At 45.7% G+C, this 18,560-nt stretch overlaps 1 protein-coding gene across 3 annotated transcripts in view; it reads left to right on the top strand.

The window, feature by feature from the left end:
- LOC306931577 (CSC1-like protein 2) overlaps positions 1 to 18,560 on the top strand; it is a 68,167-nt gene that overhangs the window by 21,708 nt on the left and 27,899 nt on the right. For all 3 annotated transcript variants that reach the window (XM_079513002.1, XM_079513001.1, XM_079513000.1), the window contains 11 exons: positions 1,952 to 2,048; positions 3,900 to 3,937; positions 5,316 to 5,458; positions 6,568 to 6,619; positions 6,720 to 6,828; positions 7,669 to 7,739; positions 9,178 to 9,258; positions 10,499 to 10,625; positions 13,676 to 13,809; positions 16,735 to 16,872; positions 17,601 to 17,754. In XM_079513002.1, the coding sequence (XP_079369128.1) occupies positions 1,952 to 2,048; positions 3,900 to 3,937; positions 5,316 to 5,458; positions 6,568 to 6,619; positions 6,720 to 6,828; positions 7,669 to 7,739; positions 9,178 to 9,258; positions 10,499 to 10,625; positions 13,676 to 13,809; positions 16,735 to 16,872; positions 17,601 to 17,754 (1,144 nt within the window). The remainder of the gene's footprint in view (positions 1 to 1,951; positions 2,049 to 3,899; positions 3,938 to 5,315; positions 5,459 to 6,567; positions 6,620 to 6,719; positions 6,829 to 7,668; positions 7,740 to 9,177; positions 9,259 to 10,498; positions 10,626 to 13,675; positions 13,810 to 16,734; positions 16,873 to 17,600; positions 17,755 to 18,560) is intronic.

Below are 18,560 nucleotides of genomic sequence, written 5' to 3'. Positions count from 1 at the left end.
GTTCCCTGTTCTACTTCTGCCAGTGACAGTGCCCCAGTCTCTGTCACACTGTCCTAATCAGATCTGTGTGTGCTAAATGCTAATCTGTGTGTTGACCTCTTTTGTCAAGCGTGGGCTGCTTCTGTGTGAGTGGTGCACCTCGCCAGCCGCAAAGGCAGGATGCTTACAGGGAGAGGTAACGCTTACATGGACCTGTAGCTTTGTGTAGACCAGCCCTGACGGGGCACAGCTGTATATCTGTCCTCATAGACATGTGATAAACAATCTCTAGCTCTCAGAGGAATGTGGTGGAGGAGGAAGGCCCGATGTTGAAATCCAGCCTTAGGCTCTCTCTCTCTCTCTACTCAATCCATCTGAGAGCACATAGCACTGTAGAGCTCAGAGTGACATTATCATGATTTTATATGCATGAAATCCAGCAGAACAGGCCCCACTCAATGAGATCTCCATCTGACACAACCTCTAGGGGGAGTGCAATAAAACAAATTATTCAATGTGAGACGAAACCGCCTTAAACGGGAACTTTGCCGATAGCGTGAATTTGCAGACCAACGTGAATCCCAACGTTCTGGGTCTGGGAGAACGATTGAGAAACGGACCACTTTGGGAAGCGTTATGTCTGATATTCACATGTCTTCCTCACAACAGAACAATATGATTCATGTTAGACACACAGGGCAAAGTTCCCATTTAAGCTGAATTTAGTAAATGAGTCACCTGTGCACATCCCGAGGCTCTGCTGGACAGACGTGGGTAAACAGCCTTTTGGGATCCACTCTTCATGGTCACTGAGTTCCTGTTGTGTTCCTAGTCTGTGAATGTCCTTTTCCTCTAGAACTCACCCTGTCTTTGCTGCTTCCTAACTATCTTTCACACTTTCTGCTCTGATGGAGACTGTGTGTGTGTGTGTGTGTGTGTGTGTGTGTGTGTGTGTGTGTGTGTGTGTGTGTGTGTGTGTGTGTGTGTGTGTGTGTGTGTGTGTGTGTGTGTGTGTGTGTGTGTGTGTGTGTGTGTGTGTGTGTGTGTGTGTGTGTGTGTGTGTGTGTGTGTGTGTGGTTACGCCCCTGCTGTCACTGCATAGAATGGGACTGCGGAGGTTCAGGTTTGTTCAGGGTCCTGTGTTTGGCTGGCGTAACAATTCCCGAAACACTGTGACAACCACAGGATGAAGAGGGATGAATCTCCTCAGTCCATTTCGGGGGCCTTGTGGTGTGTTGTCTGTTCATGTTTTCCACTCTTCCCATTAAACGTCGGTAATCCCAGTGCACTCTCACATCTAAACTAACTTCCCGTCACAGTCTGCGCAGTGCGCTGTTGGGTAACAGCGCACTGCACTGTTGGGTAACAGCGCACTGCACTGTTGGGTAACAGCGCACTGCGCCACTGCACTGTTGGGTAACAGCGCACTGCACTGTTGGGTAACAGCGCACTGCGCCACTGCACTGTTGGGTAACAGCGCACTGTGCTGTTGGGTAACAGCGCACTGCGCCACTGCACTGTTGGGTAACAGCGCACTGCGCTGTTGGGTAACAGTGCACTGCGCTGTTGGGTAACAGCGCACTGCGCCACTGCACTGTTGGGTAACAGCGCACTGCGCCACTGCACTGTTGGGTAACAGCGCACTGTGCTGTTGGGTAACAGCGCACTGTGCTGTTGGGTAACAGCGCACTGTGCTGTTGGGTAACAGCGCACTGTGCTGTTGGGTAACAGCGCACTGTGCTGTTGGGTAACAGCGCACTGTGCTGTTGGGTAACAGCGCACTGTGCTGTTGGGTAACAGCGCACTGTGCTGTTGGGTAACAGCGCACTGTGCTGTTGGGTAACAGCGCACTGTGCTGTTGGGTAACAGCGCACTGTGCTGTTGGGTAACAGCGCACTGTGCTGTTGGGTAACAGCGCACTGCGCCACTGCACTGTTGGGTAACACGCATGTTTTGCTATTGTTTTGTGCAGCGAGAGCATAGCCGCCAACCTGGCTTCAGATAAACCTGAACGCTACGAGCGCCTCACCTCCGTCTCCAGCTCGGTGGACATAGACCAGAGAGATGAAGTAAGTAGACCGTTGTTTCTACTGTATTTATTAACCAGTTAAACCCTATAAACCCTATTGATGGTCACAGTGTAGAGAGACAGGAAACCCTATAAACTCTGTTGACCCGTGTCTTCCACTAGGCCTACACCAAATATCTTAGTCAAAACAGCTGATCTACAAGTTCACAACATGTTGCAAGGTTGTAGATTCACCCCCAGAATAAGGACACTAGGGTGCATGTGGTTAAACATAGGACAAGGTGTCCCTCCCATGGTTCATGTGGTTAAACATAGGACAAGGTGTCCCTCTCATGGTTCATGTGGTTAAACATAGGACAAGGTGTCCCTCCCATGGTTCATGTGGTTAAACATAGGACAAGGTGTCCCTCTCATGGTTCATGTGGTTAAACATAGGACAAGGTGTCCCTCCCATGGTTCATGTGGTTAAACATAGGACAAGGTGTCCCTCTCATGGTTCATGTGGTTAAACATAGGACAAGGTGTCCCTCCCATGGTTCATGTGGTTAAACATAGGACAAGGTGTCCCTCTCATGGTTCATGTGGTTAAACATAGGACAAGGTGTCCCTCCCATGGTTCATGTGGTTAAACATAGGACAAGGTGTCCCTCTCATGGTTCATGTGGTTAAACATAGGACAAGGTGTCCCTCCCATGGTTCATGTGGTTAAACATAAGACAAGGTGTCCCTCCCATGGTTCATGTGGTTAAACATAGGACAAGGTGTCCCTCCCATGGTTCATGTGGTTAAAAATAGGACAAGGTGTCCCTCCCATGGTTCATGTGGTCAAACATAGGACAAGGTGTCCCTCCCATGGTTCATGTGGTTAAACATAAGACAAGGTGTCCCTCCCATGGTTCATGTGGTTAAACATAGGACAAGGTGTCCCTCCCATGGTTCATGTGGTTAAACATAGGACAAGGTGTCCCTCCCATGGTTCATGTGGTTAAACATAGGACAAGGTGTCCCTCCCATGGTTCATGTGGTTAAACATAGGACAAGGTGTCCCTCCCATGGTTCATGTGGTTAAACATAGGACAAGGTGTCCCTCCCATGGTTCATGTGGTTAAACATAGGACAAGGTGTCCCTCCCATGGTTCATGTGGTTAAACATAGGACAAGGTGTCCCTCCCATGGTTCATGTGGTTAAACATAGGACAAGGTGTCCCTCCCATGGTTCATGTGGTTAAACATAGGACAAGGTGTCCCTCCCATGGTTCATGTGGTTAAACATAGGACAAGGTGTCCCTCCCATGGTTCATGTGGTTAAACATAGGACAAGGTGTCCCTCCCATCTGCATAACTCCTATGATGTTTTTGCTCTTATCTCATTGTCTTAACCCATTTAGACCTGAGGACCATTGTAAAAATAAATAAATACAGTTTTCTGAAAAACCTATGTTTCTGTCAGTGGTGCTCAACCCTTTTCATGTCAAGGACCCCCAGAATTATCTGTATTTGGCCACCGACCCCATCTGAAAATATGTTGTTCCAGGGACCTCCTCCCCAGAAGCAAATATTTGAGTTAAAAACATTCATTCTGAAAGAATATATATTCAAAGATTTGCGCCACATTTTCACGATTTTTCAAAAATAGCAGAGCTACAAGCTCGTGGCGCGGCACTCGGTGCTGCGCCACGAGCTTGTAGATCTGCTATTTTTCAATGGCTAAAGCATAACATAATGCTTAAAACACCAAAAGGGGTTCCCGCCCTGAATGGGTTTCTAATGATCACTTTAGTATGCCTCTTGTGTGCTGTTCTTATTACTGTTTGTATTTGTTGTGCTGATGAAATGATGAAATGTTCTATCTAGCACCTTGGTATTTAAAAAATATCTTTCTTTCTTTCAGGGCTTCTGCTCCTGGCTAACTGCCATCTTCCGCATCAAGTGAGTGAACATGTTATCATGGATTGGATTTTAGCCTAGTTGGGGGATGTTCATAGCAGGGTTTTTTTTAAGTGGTGCAACCACTTCCTTAAGTGACTATGTGTGTGGGTGGGGGGCTGGGTGTCTGGGTGGCTGGGTATGAGCACAAAAACAGCATGGTTGTTTTTCACCACCTGTGCGCAACCTAACACACACACAAACGCACATATTAACTGTATATATGGTGATTTCGGTCTGGATGTCGGTCAGGATGTCGCAATTAAGTCACATGACTTACTTCCACTGCAGTCTTGCAGACGTGTCCATTAGAATAGGGTATAGCATTATGCGCTGCTCATACTCGGAGGCGTATCTACAGTAAGGCGAGGGCAGGCGTCCGCCGTCCGTTCCTGGAAACGCCACTGCTCATACTGTAGCACAATACGAATACAAACCCAACACATTACATACTGTAGTCCACAGATGAAACATACTGTAAAATCCCTGCTGTGTTTTCACTAACCTTTGAAGAGCCACTGCGCCGACCGCCGAGTTGCTTGTCATGAAAAATCCACTTTAAAACGGTGTAATAGCTTGTCGTAGTGTTCAAAAACATAAAGTGGTGCTGCTCACAACAACGACAGAGCGGAGAAGGAACGTGCGGCGCGCAGCCCCGCCGCCATTGTAATGCATTGGACTCAATTTCCCATAACCCTTTGCACGCCAGAGGGACGGACCTTTTTGCGATGACGTCATCAAAACGCGTTACCTATCCCAGTGGTTCCCAAACGTTGTCATGTCAAGGACCCCCAAATCAACCTTTATTAGGCCACGGACCCCCATTTGAGAACATATACCAGTGACCCCGATAAGGGAGGATTTTTACGGCTCCAGCAGTGATTCCGAAACATATTCATTTCAAGGACCCCCCAGTTTCACACACATTATGCTACGGACCCCTGATTTAATGGCATTTCTATCTCTGGTACCCCAATTTATATTGTAAAACCACTGTTAATTTAACTCTGAGAGTGTACAAATGGAACCAAATGGACCCATTAGGGTCCATTTGGTTCCATTTGCACTGCAGGATCTTGCAGACGTGTCCATTAGAATAGGGTATAGCATTATGCGCTGCTCATACTCGGAGGCGTATCTACAGTAAGGCGAGGGCAGGCGTCCGCCGTCCGTTCCTGGAAACGCCACTGCTCATACTGTAGCACAATACGAATACAAACCCAACACATTACATACTGTAGTCCACAGATGAAACATACTGTAAAATGTGTTGCGTCTCTCTGAGGTTCTGGTTGGTTTGATTGTGTTGCGTCTCTCTGAGGTTCTGGTTGGTTTGATTGTGTTGCGTCTCTCTGAGGTTCTGGTTGGTTTGTCTCCGTAGGGACGATGAGATCCGGGAGAAGTGCGGCGAGGACGCGGTCCACTACCTGTCCTTTCAGCGCCACATCATTGGCCTGCTGGTGGTGGTGGGCGTGCTGTCTGTTGGCATCGTCCTGCCTGTCAACTTCTCTGGGAACCTACTTGGTGAGTGACCACACGGGGACATTAACCCATTTAGGCCTGAGGACGATTCTACAAAAAAATGTCTTCTACATCCTGACAGTTTTCTGAAAAAGCTATGTTTCTATGTCAGTCGTTTTTTTCGATTTTTCAAAAATAGCAGACCTACAAGCTCGTAGCGCGCCACTCGGTGGCGCGCTACGAGCTTGTAGATCTGCTATTTTTCAATAGCTAAAGCATAACGTAATGCTAACACCAAAAGGGGTTCCCGCCCAAAATGGGTTAATCCATTTAGGCCTGAGGACGATTCTACAAAAAAATGTCTTCTAAATCCTGACAGGTTTCTGTATCAGTCGTTCTCAAACTATTTCATGTCAAGGAGCCCCAGAATTATCTGTATTTGGCAGCGGACCCCCCAGCGGACCCCCCAGCAGCAAAGATTTGAGTTTAAAACGTTCACTCTGAAAGATTATATTCAAAGTTTTTCGACACATTTTCACGATTTTTCAAAAAATAGCAGATCTACAAGCTCGTAGTGCGGCACCCGGTGCCGCGCTATGAGCTTGTAGATCTGCTATTTAACGCCACATGCCAGTCAGCCGCTGGTAAATTGCAGGCTACGGCAGCCACTTAACCCGCTAAAGACACCTCTGATAAAACAAAACCAACACAATTCTGTCCCGGCCAAGTGGGGACATCTTAAGAATCTTCTTTTTGTAAGTTTGAAAATGTAACTGACGTGTTAACGTACCATTTGTATTACATTATTCAGACGAATCATATGATGTACTTTGCCCTTAAGTGAAAGATTTCATAGTCTAAATCAGATTTGCAAATTTCAACAAACCACTATTAATTAGTATTTATAGTCTCATTAGTATCATGCTGGTCCAGTGCACACCCAATACTAAATTTTACGGTATTTTGCTCTTATGTGGATCACATGAATCCACTCTGCCCTTTTTATAAAGGCATTAATTTCATTTTCTCCACCTAATGGGCAGCCACCTCCTGCACTGCTGCTAAACTGCTACGTTAGAATGTTCCTAGCTATACAGTGTGCAATGTCACAAGGTCGACCTCGACCTCGAAGTTAATTTTCTTGTTTTTTTTTTGTTTTTTTTTCTCCACAGAAAACAATGCCTACAGTTTTGGGCGAACAACTATAGCTAATTTAGATGCCAAGTGAGTAAACTCAACCATTACTTGCTTTCACAACATTCCTAAATGATATTGAATCCATGGGTCTGACAGTAAATGATTTCCCTTTGTCTTTCTTTCCCAGTAACACGCTGCTGTGGCTGCACACGACCTTTGCATTCCTTTACCTGCTATTGACAGTGTACAGTATGAGACGACACACTTCCAAAATGCACTACAGAGAGGATGATCTGGTAAGTGGTGTGATATTAACCGTTTCCGTACATAGGAGGTCGCCACACGTCCTAGGGGTCCCAATCGACGCGTACATCCGACGTCCTCACACGTCTTAGCGTATCCTCAATGATACGGGACGAGATAAGAATATTCTGAATTTTTTTCCTTTTTTTTATTTGTCAGTTCGCCTTTCGGCTACCGTATGCTACACTAGGCAATTGTTAGCTTACCATTGAGTTAGCCGTTAGCGCGGCGGAAAGAATGACTCGTCTCTCCTAATCCAGGGCGCTCTCCGTGGTGTTGAACGGATCGATATACTGGCGCTTCATTTCTGCTCCTCATCCGTCTCTCCCGCAAAATATGAACGCTTTTTGGATCATATATCGTATAAATTAAAACGATCGCAATTTAAGCTAGCTATGTAAAGTCAACTTTTTTTAGTGGATTGATTCCGGGTCGTGGGTTTCAGAGTAAAAGCGGCCCTGTCTTTCCGTCACCCCAGAGCTCCTATTTTGAAGGACTTCCGGCACCGATTGGGATTCCGAGCGCATACGTCGCTCACATATCCTTGCTTTGCACACTGCACCCCTCATTCCATTTAAAAAACATATCCTTTTTTCAAATCGGTGCGGTGTCAAACTGTCAATGCACTACAATAAAAAAATAAAAGAATAGGAAGATTTATTCAGTATTATAGGAAGATTTCAAACTATAATATATTACTGAAGCAAAGGATATGATCGAACAATAACATACAAATAGAGTAAACATTTATTTACTTATTGTATTATTAAAAGCGGTGCAATCCACCTTTTGTCTGCCTGAATGTTCACAACTCTGTTCCCATTCTTCTCCAGGTGAAACGCACTTTATTCGTCAATGGAATCTCCAAATATGCGGAGGAGAAGGACATAAAGCAACACTTTGAGTAAGTAAATATGCGGAGGAGAAGGACATAAAGCAACACTTTGAGTAAGCGCTGGTTTCAGCATCTCGGCTTTACCGTGGCTTTTGTTTCACATACGTTTTTATTAACTGTCAAACGTACTGGCACTCACTTCACAATGAACGTTGCACATTAGCACGTAACACAGGCTTTTCCTTGGTTTATGTTTCACATGCATTAACCCATGTTGACCTGAGATGAGATTCTAAAAATGTCTTCTACATCCTGACAGTTTTCTGAAAAAGCTATGTTTCGATGTCAGTCGTTCTTCGATTTTTCAAAAAATAGCAGACCTACAAGCTCGTAGCGCGCCACTCGGTGGCGCGCTATGAGCTTGTAGATCTGCTATTTTTCAATAGCTAAAGCATAACATAATGCTAACACCAAAAGGGGTTCCCGCCCAAAATGGATTAAACTGTCAAACGCACTGGTGCTCCAGTTCATAATGAAGTTGCAGATTATCAGTACTAAGCTCTGTGAGAGCCACGGCTGCTGTCCTGACCTGGGCCGTGTGCCTCTGGGACGGGACAAGACAACAGCCCGTCTATATGGTGTAATTGTCCCTAATAGAAGCCAGATGAGCAGGATCATGGGAGTCATGTGTTTGGATGGGAGGGGCCCGTGGCTCACTTCCTGCTCAGCCAAATAGTATTATGCCAAATCTTATCTCCGCTCCAGGAATCTCCTAAAAATATCTACTGTGTCAAAATATGCCCCATTGAAAGAATAGAAAAGATGAATGAATGAATAGCTTATTTCGATCTTTTCCTTTTTCAGAGAGACATTACAAATGAACCCATGGGTTAAACGGTTCCTTTAAGGTGATCAAAAAGGCATAGGCTGAAGCTTATAGCTTATTGGTGCCTATCCTTATCACAATATATATCAAAATACTAATGTGAATATACATAACAAACAACATATAAACAAAACAAACAAACATTAAAAAGAGGACAGAACAAAAACATGGAGTAGAAAAAAAGACAAATATAGAAGATAGACGCTTGATTGTGTGTGACTCTTGCATTTATTGCACTCTATATTGTAGATTTGAAGATTGGATATTTATCACAGAAACTGACTTCATAAGCGGCGGTGGCTCAGCGGTAGAGTGGCCTGGATGGTAACCGTAAGGTTGCCAGTTCGAACCCTGTGGGCTCCCCCCAGAGTTACTGTCAAAGTGTCCTTGGGCAAGACACTGAACCCCTAATTGCTCCTGATGTGCTGGTTGGTGCCTTGCATGGTTTCCGCTGCCATCGGTGTATGAATGTGTGTGTGTGTGAATGGGTGAATGTAATGCACAATCTCTGCAAAGCGCCTTGAATAAAGGTGCTATATAAATGCACCATTTACCATTTATTAGGATTGTGGAGACCAGATCTAATCTTTCCCTCTTTCTCCCCCCGTCTCTCCTGTATAGGCAGGCGTATGAAAACTGCACCGTGCTAGAGGCTCGTATCTGTTATAACGTGCAGCGGCTGATGTACCTCAACTCTGAAAGGTAACAACATATAACACATAACCTTGTAGTCTTCTGATCATCGCTTGAAGGGGTGCATACTTAGTTTAGACTAGTCATTGAAGGGGTGCATACTTAGTTTAGACTAGTCATTGGTTCCCTTGAAGGGGTGCATACTTAGTTTAGACTAGTCATTGAAGGGGTGCATACTTAGTTTAGACTAGTCATTGAAGGGGTGCATACTTAGTTTAGACTAGTCATTGAAGGGGTGCATACTTAGTTTAGACTAGTCATTGGTTCCCTTGAAGGGGTGCATACTTAGTTTAGACTAGTCATTGGTTCCCTTGAAGGGGTGCATACTTAGTTTAGACTAGTCATTGGTTCCCTTGAAGGGGTGCATACTTAGTTTAGACTAGTCATTGAAGGGGTGCATACTTAGTTTAGACTAGTCATTGGTTCCCTTGAAGGGGTGCATACTTAGTTTAGACTAGTCATTGGTTCCCTTGAAGGGGTGCATACTTAGTTTAGACTAGTCATTGGTTAGACATGGGTTAGGTTTAGGTGTGCTGCCCCGTGGGAGGTTAGGTTTAGGTTTCTGGTTTAAGGACTTTAAGGAAAGAATGTTTGCTTTCGCCATCTTTGTTGAAGAAGAGTCTGGGCAATTAAGGTGTATTCTTACTAGAAGTACTAAAAGTTTCTCAATCTTATATTTAGATTTAGTCTGGCTTAATCTAGTTACCTCTGAGGTAGGTTTCTGGTAGCCTGGTTAATAAACCAGACCGAATCAGCCGTTGGCAAATTTTGTTTTGCCTGCCAGCGGATTAGGGTCTGGCGAGGCTCAGTAGCACGCCTCTTTCCTACAACCGAGAACAGGTCGGGCCAATCGGGACACGGTATGCAATATGGGCGGGCTTTGGTACAGTGACGTTCAATGCTTGAGACCTTTGACTGACAGTAGCTCTGACCAATTGCGTCGAAGAGAAAATGTTTGAACCCGCCCCCCGGGAAATGAAATCCAAGTGGAGCCAGCCCAGACTAATATACCGCGACAGTGTTGTGTGATATTAGTCTGGCTTATTAGCCAGGCTAGGTTTCTGGAGGTCAGGGTTTGAGATAGGTTGTAGTTGTAGGACTAATGACTGGTCTAACCAATGACTAGTCTAAACCAAAAACTGTCTAAACTATTCAATTGTCCCCACTAGCCAGGTCCCGGGTTGGGTTTGGATGTAGGTGGTTATGTAATGTATGTATGTCTGTCTGTCTGTCTGTCTGCTGCGTGCAGGAAGAAATCAGAGCGCAGCAAGAAGTTCTACACTGACCTGAAGGCCAAGGAACATATTGAGACCCTGGTCAACACCAACCCCTGTGGCCATCTCTGCTGCTGCGTTGTCAAAGGCTACTGCGAGAAGGTACAGTAGGCCTGATGTCCTTCTTCTACTACTGAATCCATTACGTACCACTTTTAACCCATTCTGACCTGACCTCGAAATTTAAAAATATTCTTCTAAATCCTCCAGTTTTCTGAAATAAATATTTCATGATTTTTCAAAAATAGCAGACCTACAAGCTCGTAGCGCGCCACTCAAGTTGGAAATCCATGCACCCACCCAGGATAGCCAATTAGTCATATTCAGACCGCAGCCTACCTAGGTGATACTTCCCATAGGCAGCCCATTCATCCAAACAGAAAAGTCCTCTCTAATTATATTAAACAACGTCAAAATCACTAACATTGCAGCTGTAGGGAAACCTTGAATTATCCTCTTTCAATCTGTAAAGTGTTTTGTTTCATAAAAATCCACTGTATACATTTTATGATCTACTACGACTAGAGGCATGGGGTGCCTTCAGACCAAGCAGACTAGTCAAAGACTACTATACTTAAAACTGTCAGATTGATGAACAGACTAGCATTGTTATCAACATTTTAACAACATTCTAAATCCTGGAGTTTTCTGAAAAACTAAAATGACAAAAATGTTATGTTGCTATTTATTGTATAATTATACTACATAGCAGTCTGTTATCCTCTCTTACAGACCCTCAATGACCAAATTGTTTGGATGTGTGTCCAGCTGACTTGTAGTCACATCATTCTGACGTCTGCGTAGACTCCATATTTGGCCATGCCTGAGAAAGAACTCCATATATGGGCATCAAAGGGACGCAGACATAATAACTGCATTTGACACTTGCGTTCCACACCACCACAATGATGAGCGACCTCGCCCCTTCATTAGCCAATTGAACACATCTGATCGCCCCCCAACGGGCACTGTTCCAGTTAAACACCCATTTAGGCCTGAAAAGAATGTCTTCTAAATCCTGACAGTTTTCTGAAATGCCTATGTTTCTAGGCCTATATATCACTCAATATTTCATGTCAAGGACCCCAAAAAATGATCTGTAATTGGCCTCCGAGACCCCCATCTGAAAATATGTTGTTCCAGGGACCTCCCCAGAAGCAAAGATTTGAGTTCAAATCGTTTGTTCTAAAAAAATATATTCCAAATTTGAGGCACATTTTCACGATTTTTCAAAAAATAGCAGACCTACAAGCTCATAGCGCGCCACTCGGTGGCGCGCTATGAGCTTGTAGATCTGCTATTTTTCAATAGCTAAATTATGTTTAAAACGCCAAAAGGGGTTCCCGTTCAAAATGGGTTAATTGAATTCAGTGGTAAATGTGTGAAGAAGTTAAAGTTCTTGGGGTGCTGTGGTTCCCCCCCCAGCGCTGCCTGACTCTGAAGTTAAAGTTCTTGGGGTGCTGTGGTTCCCCCCCCAGCGCTGCCTGACTCTGAAGTTAAAGTTCTTGGGGTGCTGTGGTTCCCCCCCCAGCGCTGCCTGACTCTGAAGTTAAAGTTCTTGGGGTGCTATGGTTCCCCCCCCAGCGCTGCCTGACTCTGAAGTTAAAGTTCTTGGGGTGCTGTGGTTCCCCCCCCAGCGCTGCCTGACTCTGAAGTTAAAGTTCTTGGGGTGCTGTGGTTCCCCCCCCAGCGCTGCCTGACTCTGAAGTTAAAGTTCTTGGGGTGCTGTGGTTCCCCCCCCAGCGCTGCCTGACTCTGAAGTTAAAGTTCTTGGGGTGCTGTGGTTCCCCCCCCAGCGCTGCCTGACTCTGAAGTTAAAGTTCTTGGGGTGCTGTGGTTCCCCCCCCAGCGCTGCCTGACTCTGAAGTTAAAGTTCTTGGGGTGCTGTGGTTCCCCCCCCAGCGCTGCCTGACTCTGAAGTTAAAGTTCTTGGGGTGCTGTGGTTCCCCCCCCAGCGCTGCCTGACTCTGAAGTTAAAGTTCTTGGGGTGCTGTGGTTCCCCCCCCAGCGCTGCCTGACTCTGAAGTTAAAGTTCTTGGGGTGCTGTGGTTCCCCCCCCAGCGCTGCCTGACTCTGAAGTTAAAGTTCTTGGGGTGCTGTGGTTCCCCCCCCAGCGCTGCCTGACTCTGACGTTAAAGTTCTTGGGGTGCTGTGGTTCCCCCCCCAGCGCTGCCTGACTCTGAAGTTAAAGTTCTTGGGGTGCTGTGGTTCCCCCCCCAGCGCTGCCTGACTCTGAAGTTAAAGTTCTTGGGGTGCTATGGTTCCCCCCCAGCGCTGCCTGACTCTGAAGTTAAAGTTCTTGGGGTGCTGTGGTTCCCCCCCCAGCGCTGCCTGACTCTGAAGTTAAAGTTCTTGGGGTGCTATGGTTCCCCCCCAGCGCTGCCTGACTCTGAAGTTAAAGTTCTTGGGGTGCTGTGGTTCCCCCCCCAGCGCTGCCTGACTCTGAAGTTAAAGTTCTTGGGGTGCTGTGGTTCCCCCCCCAGCGCTGCCTGACTCTGAAGTTAAAGTTCTTGGGGTGCTGTGGTTCCCCCCCCAGCGCTGCCTGACTCTGAAGTTAAAGTTCTTGGGGTGCTGTGGTTCCCCCCCCAGCGCTGCCTGACTCTGAAGTTAAAGTTCTTGGGGTGCTATGGTTCCCCCCCCAGCGCTGCCTGACTCTGAAGTTAAAGTTCTTGGGGTGCTATGGTTCCCCCCCAGCGCTGCCTGACTCTGAAGTTAAAGTTCTTGGGGTGCTATGGTTCCCCCCCCAGCGCTGCCTGACTCTGAAGTTAAAGTTCTTGGGGTGCTATGGTTCCCCCCCAGCGCTGCCTGACTCTGAAGTTAAAGTTCTTGGGGTGCTATGGTTCCCCCCCAGCGCTGCCTGACTCTGACGTTAAAGTTCTTGGGGTGCTATGGTTCCCCCCCAGCGCTGCCTGACTCTGAAGTTAAAGTTCTTGGGGTGCTATGGTTCCCCCCCCAGCGCTGCCTGACTCTGAAGTTAAAGTTCTTGGGGTGCTATGGTTCCCCCCCAGCGCTGCCTGACTCTGAAGTTAAAGTTCTTGGGGTGCTATGGTTCCCCCCCAGCGCTGCCTGACTCTGACGTTAAAGTTCTTGGGGTGCTGTGGTTCCCCCCCCAGCGCTGCCTGACTCTGACGTTATCGTTGTTGTTCCCACAGGAAGAGGCTGTGAGCTACTACACCAAGCTGGAGTCGAAGCTGAAGGACGAGTACAGGAAAGAACGAGACAAGGTCAACAGTAAACCCCTGGGGATGGCCTTCGTCACCTTCCAAAATGAATCCATGACTGCCATGTGAGTGTTTTAGTGAGGGAGTGACTGCCATGCGAGTGTTTTAGTGAGGGAGTGACTGCCATGTGAGTGTTTTAGTGAGGGAGTGACTGCCATGTGAGTGTTTTAGTGAGGGAGTCGTGGGTATTTAAATGAATCCATGACTGCCATGTGAGTGTTTTAGTGAGGGAGTCGTGGGTATTTAAATGAATCCATGACTGCCATGTGAGTGTTTTAGTGAGGGAGTCGTGGGTATTTAAATGAATCCATGACTGCCATGTGAGTGTTTTAGTGAGGGAGTGACTGCCATGTGAGTGTTTTAGTGAGGGAGTCGTGGGTATTTAAATGAATCCATGACTGCCATGTGAGTGTTTTAGTGAGTGAGTGACTGCCATGTGAGTGTTTTAGTGAGGGAGTCACTGCCATGTGAGTGTTTTAGTGAGGGAGTGACTGCCATGTGAGTGTTTTAGTGAGGGAGTCACTGCCATGTGAGTGTTTTAGTGAGGGAGTGACTGCCATGTGAGTGTTTTAGTGAGGGAGTGACTGCCATTCGAGTGTTTTAGTGAGGGAGTGACTGCCATGTGAGTGTTTTAGTGAGGGAGTGACTGCCATGTGAGTGTTTTAGTGAGGGAGTGACTGCCATGTGAGTGTTTTAGTGAGGGAGTGACTGCCATGTGAGTGTTTTAGTGAGGGAGTGACTGCCATGTGAGTGTTTTAGTGAGGGAGTGACTGCCATGTGAGTGTTTTAGTGAGGGAGTCGTGGGTATTTAAATGAATCCATGACTGCCATGTGAGTGTTTTAGTGAGGGAGTCGTGGGTATTTAAATGAATCCATGACTGCCATGTGAGTGTTTTAGTGAGGGAGTCGTGGGTATTTAAATGAATCCATGACTGCCATGTGAGTGTTTTAGTGAGGGAGTCGTGGGTATTTAAATGAATCCATGACTGCCATGTGAGTGTTTTAGTGAGGGAGTGACTGCCATGTGAGTGTTTTAGTGAGGGAGTCGTGGGTATTTAAATGAATCCATGACTGCCATGTGAGTGTTTTAGTGAGTGAGTGACTGCCATGTGAGTGTTTTAGTGAGGGAGTCACTGCCATGTGAGTGTTTTAGTGAGGGAGTGACTGCCATGTGAGTGTTTTAGTGAGGGAGTCACTGCCATGTGAGTGTTTTAGTGAGGGAGTGACTGCCATGTGAGTGTTTTAGTGAGGGAGTGACTGCCATTCGAGTGTTTTAGTGAGGGAGTGACTGCCATGTGAGTGTTTTAGTGAGGGAGTAACTGCCATGTGAGTGTTTTAGTGAGGGAGTGACTGCCATGTGAGTGTTTTAGTGAGGGAGTGACTGCCATGTGAGTGTTTTAGTGAGGGAGTGACTGCCATGTGAGTGTTTTAGTGAGGGAGTGACTGCCATGTGAGTGTTTTAGTGAGGGAGTCGTGGGTATTTAAATGAATCCATGACTGCCATGTGAGTGTTTTAGTGAGGGAGTCGTGGGTATTTAAATGAATCCATGACTGCCATGTGAGTGTTTTAGTGAGGGAGTCGTGGGTATTTAAATGAATCCATGACTGCCATGTGAGTGTTTTAGTGAGGGAGTCGTGGGTATTTAAATGAATCCATGACTGCCATGTGAGTGTTTTAGTGAGGGAGTGACTGCCATGTGAGTGTTTTAGTGAGGGAGTGACTGCCATGTGAGTGTTTTAGTGAGGGAGTGACTGCCATGTGAGTGTTTTAGTGTGAATGAATCCATGACTGCCATGTGAGTGTTTTAGTGAGGGAGTCGTGGGTATTTAAATGAATCCATGACTGCCATGTGAGTGTTTTAGTGAGGGAGTCGTGGGTATTTAAATGAATCCATGACTGCCATGTGAGTGTTTTAGTGAGGGAGTCGTGGGTATTTAAATGAATCCATGACTGCCATGTGAGTGTTTTAGTGAGGGAGTTGTGGGTATTTAAATGAATCCATGACTGCCATGTGAGTGTTTTAGTGAGGGAGTCGTGGGTATTTAAATGAATCCATGACTGCCATGTGAGTGTTTTAGTGAGGGAGTCGTGGGTATTTAAATGAATCCATGACTGCCATGTGAGTGTTTTAGTGAGGGAGTCGTGGGTATTTGTTTGTGTCTCTGTGTGATCAAGCAATGTTCTTTTTCAAAATTATTGTTTCCAGCCGGGGCGCCTGATGAAGGGGAAAGGAACTGGTTGGAATAACGTGTTCCTTCCACGTGCTAAGTCCAACCAGGGAAACTCCCCCCTGTCAGGTGTAAAGGAGCAACTTGGACACTCAGGCATGAAGGAAGCATGAGTTCAAGTCCGTTGCTCTCCCCATGTCCCCCATATAATAATAATAAAACTTTATTTGTATAGCACCTTTCATGACATGAAATGCAGCTCAAAGTGCTTTACACAAAAAAAGAAAAGAAAGGCAGGGCATAAACAATACAGTGAGGACATGAATAACATTTTTTTTAAAAAGACAAATAAATCAATTAAAAGCAAGGGTGTAGAAGTGGGTCTTGAGCTGAGCTTTAAAAATGTCTACAGAGGCTGCCTGTCGAAGGTACAGTGGGAGTTTGTTCCACGCCGTCGGCCCGTAGAAGCAAAAAGCTGCTTCCCCGTATTTTTTAGTTGCCATTTTTTTAGGCAAAGCGAGCAGGCCAGCATATATGGAGACTAGGCTGGCGGAGGGTGTGTAGAGCCCAGGATCACATTAGATAATTGACACAGGGGTGAAAAATGGGTTACAAAATCGTGGGATAAAAAACGGGAGGACAAACTAATTGTTTCTTGGCTTGTTTTGACCTGTTGTAATTGTTTGTTTTGACCTGTTGTAATTGTTTGTTTTGACCTGTTGTAATTGTTTGTTTTGACCTGTTGTAATTGTTTGTTTTGACCTGTTGTAATTGTTTGTTTTGTGTGTCTTTGCCCGGATTTTTCCCCTCTCTCTCTCAAGTATCCTGAAGGACTTCAATGCTTGCAAATGTCAGGGCTGTTATTGTCGTCGGGAGCCAAAGTCCTCTCCGTTCAGCGGCAGCCTCTTCGCACACAACTGGACTGTCAGCTACGCCCCCGATCCACAGAATGTCTACTGGTAAGAACACACTCATACATATACAGTGTTCATCACATGTTCACACATGTGTGTCAAACTGCTAAACTTTACAATCCAGCAAAAATACATGTACTTTGTCTTATCAACGCAATGAGAGAGCGATGGCAGGTTAACCCATTTAGACCTGAGTTAAAAACATTCACTTTGAAAGAATTTATATTCAAAGATTTGCGCCACATTTTTACGATTTTTCAAAAATTGCTAAATTATAACATAATGTTTAACCCATTTTAGGCCTCAGGCCGATTCTAAAAACGCCTCTAAATCCTAACCTACGTTTTCGGAAAAAATTCAAATATTTATATTTTTTGATGAATACTGTACATACTGTACAGAACCCCAAAATGGGTTCCCGGCCTGAGGGGGTAAAACACTAAAAGGGGTTCCCACCAAGAATGGGTTTAAACACCAAAAGGGGTTCCCGCCCAAAATGGGTTAATGTACAGTATATTGTGAATATCCCCACAAGTCTTCAAACAGGGGTCGACGGCTTTGCTTTTTGATGTTTGTGTTTCCCCATCTGCCTGAGAATCGTGGACCGCAGAACGATTCGATTTCAGCCCCACGTTTGAAGAGCAACGCTCTCCCTCGCAGAGGAACCCCCTTTGTATAACCACTGTGGGGACAGCTGTGTCCATAACCGCGGGTCACCCATGGCTCGGTGTCGGGCTAACCACACATCCTAATGTGACCCTTCTTCCTCACAGGGAGCATCTGTCGGTCGGAGGGGTCACCTGGTGGCTGCGCTGCTTCATCATCAACGTTGTCCTCTTCCTCCTGCTCTTCTTCCTCACCACGCCGGCCATCATCATCTCCACCATGGACAAGTTCAACGTCACAAAGCCTGTGGAGTACTTAAACGTAAGTGCTTCCTTTGCCTTTTACAATTACAATTTACAACTTAGGCATTTAGCAGATGCTCTTAATCCAGAGCGATTTACATTAAGCAATAAGAAAAAAAGCATGGCATGCATATATAAAAAGTAGTTATCATGCGTAAGCTAAGAACGTAACAGTGGAGTATCTATGTAAACTATACATACTATACTATATTATATATAATACATGTATACTATATAAACTGCTATGAAAGTGCTGTCTATGTAACAAGCTATAAGTCTGTTTAAAATACTATCTAAGTCTACATAAAGTGCTATCTAAGGGACTAGGCTAGGGCAAGTGCTACGGGCCATGGTGGAGTCTGAAGAGGTGGGTTTTCAGACTACGGCGGAAGATTGGGAGTGAGGCTGCAGTTCTGACTGTGATGGGAAGTGCATTCCATAGTTTTGGAGCCAGAAGGGAGAAGAGTTTGGGACGTGTGGAGCGCTTTTACCTTCACTGTGTTGACGTTATGGGGGAGGGGGGGGGGGGGGGGGGGGGATTCATTCGGTTCATGCTTCGATGCTTCGTCTGTACTAGCTGGGTCTGAATTCGTTAAAATCGTGCCAACTCGTTTGCGATGGTTTTTGAAAACCTTAGAACCATACCTAACATCATGCCAAAAATCAAAAACTTGTCACCAAGAGTATAATTGTTATGATTTTTTATGTATTAAATCCCAGTTTATAGGCATTTTAAGATCCTGGAAGCCATCGTGGACGCCATCTTGAAAATGATGCCTTTCCAGAAGTTATTTTTTCCTAATTTTTTAGTATGTTATTTAGCAC

Source organism: Electrona antarctica (assembly GCF_951216825.1).
Source record: "Electrona antarctica genome assembly, chromosome: 10".
Classification (NCBI taxonomy): domain Eukaryota; kingdom Metazoa; phylum Chordata; class Actinopteri; order Myctophiformes; family Myctophidae; genus Electrona; species Electrona antarctica.
This window is presented reverse-complemented; position numbering and strand designations above follow the sequence as displayed.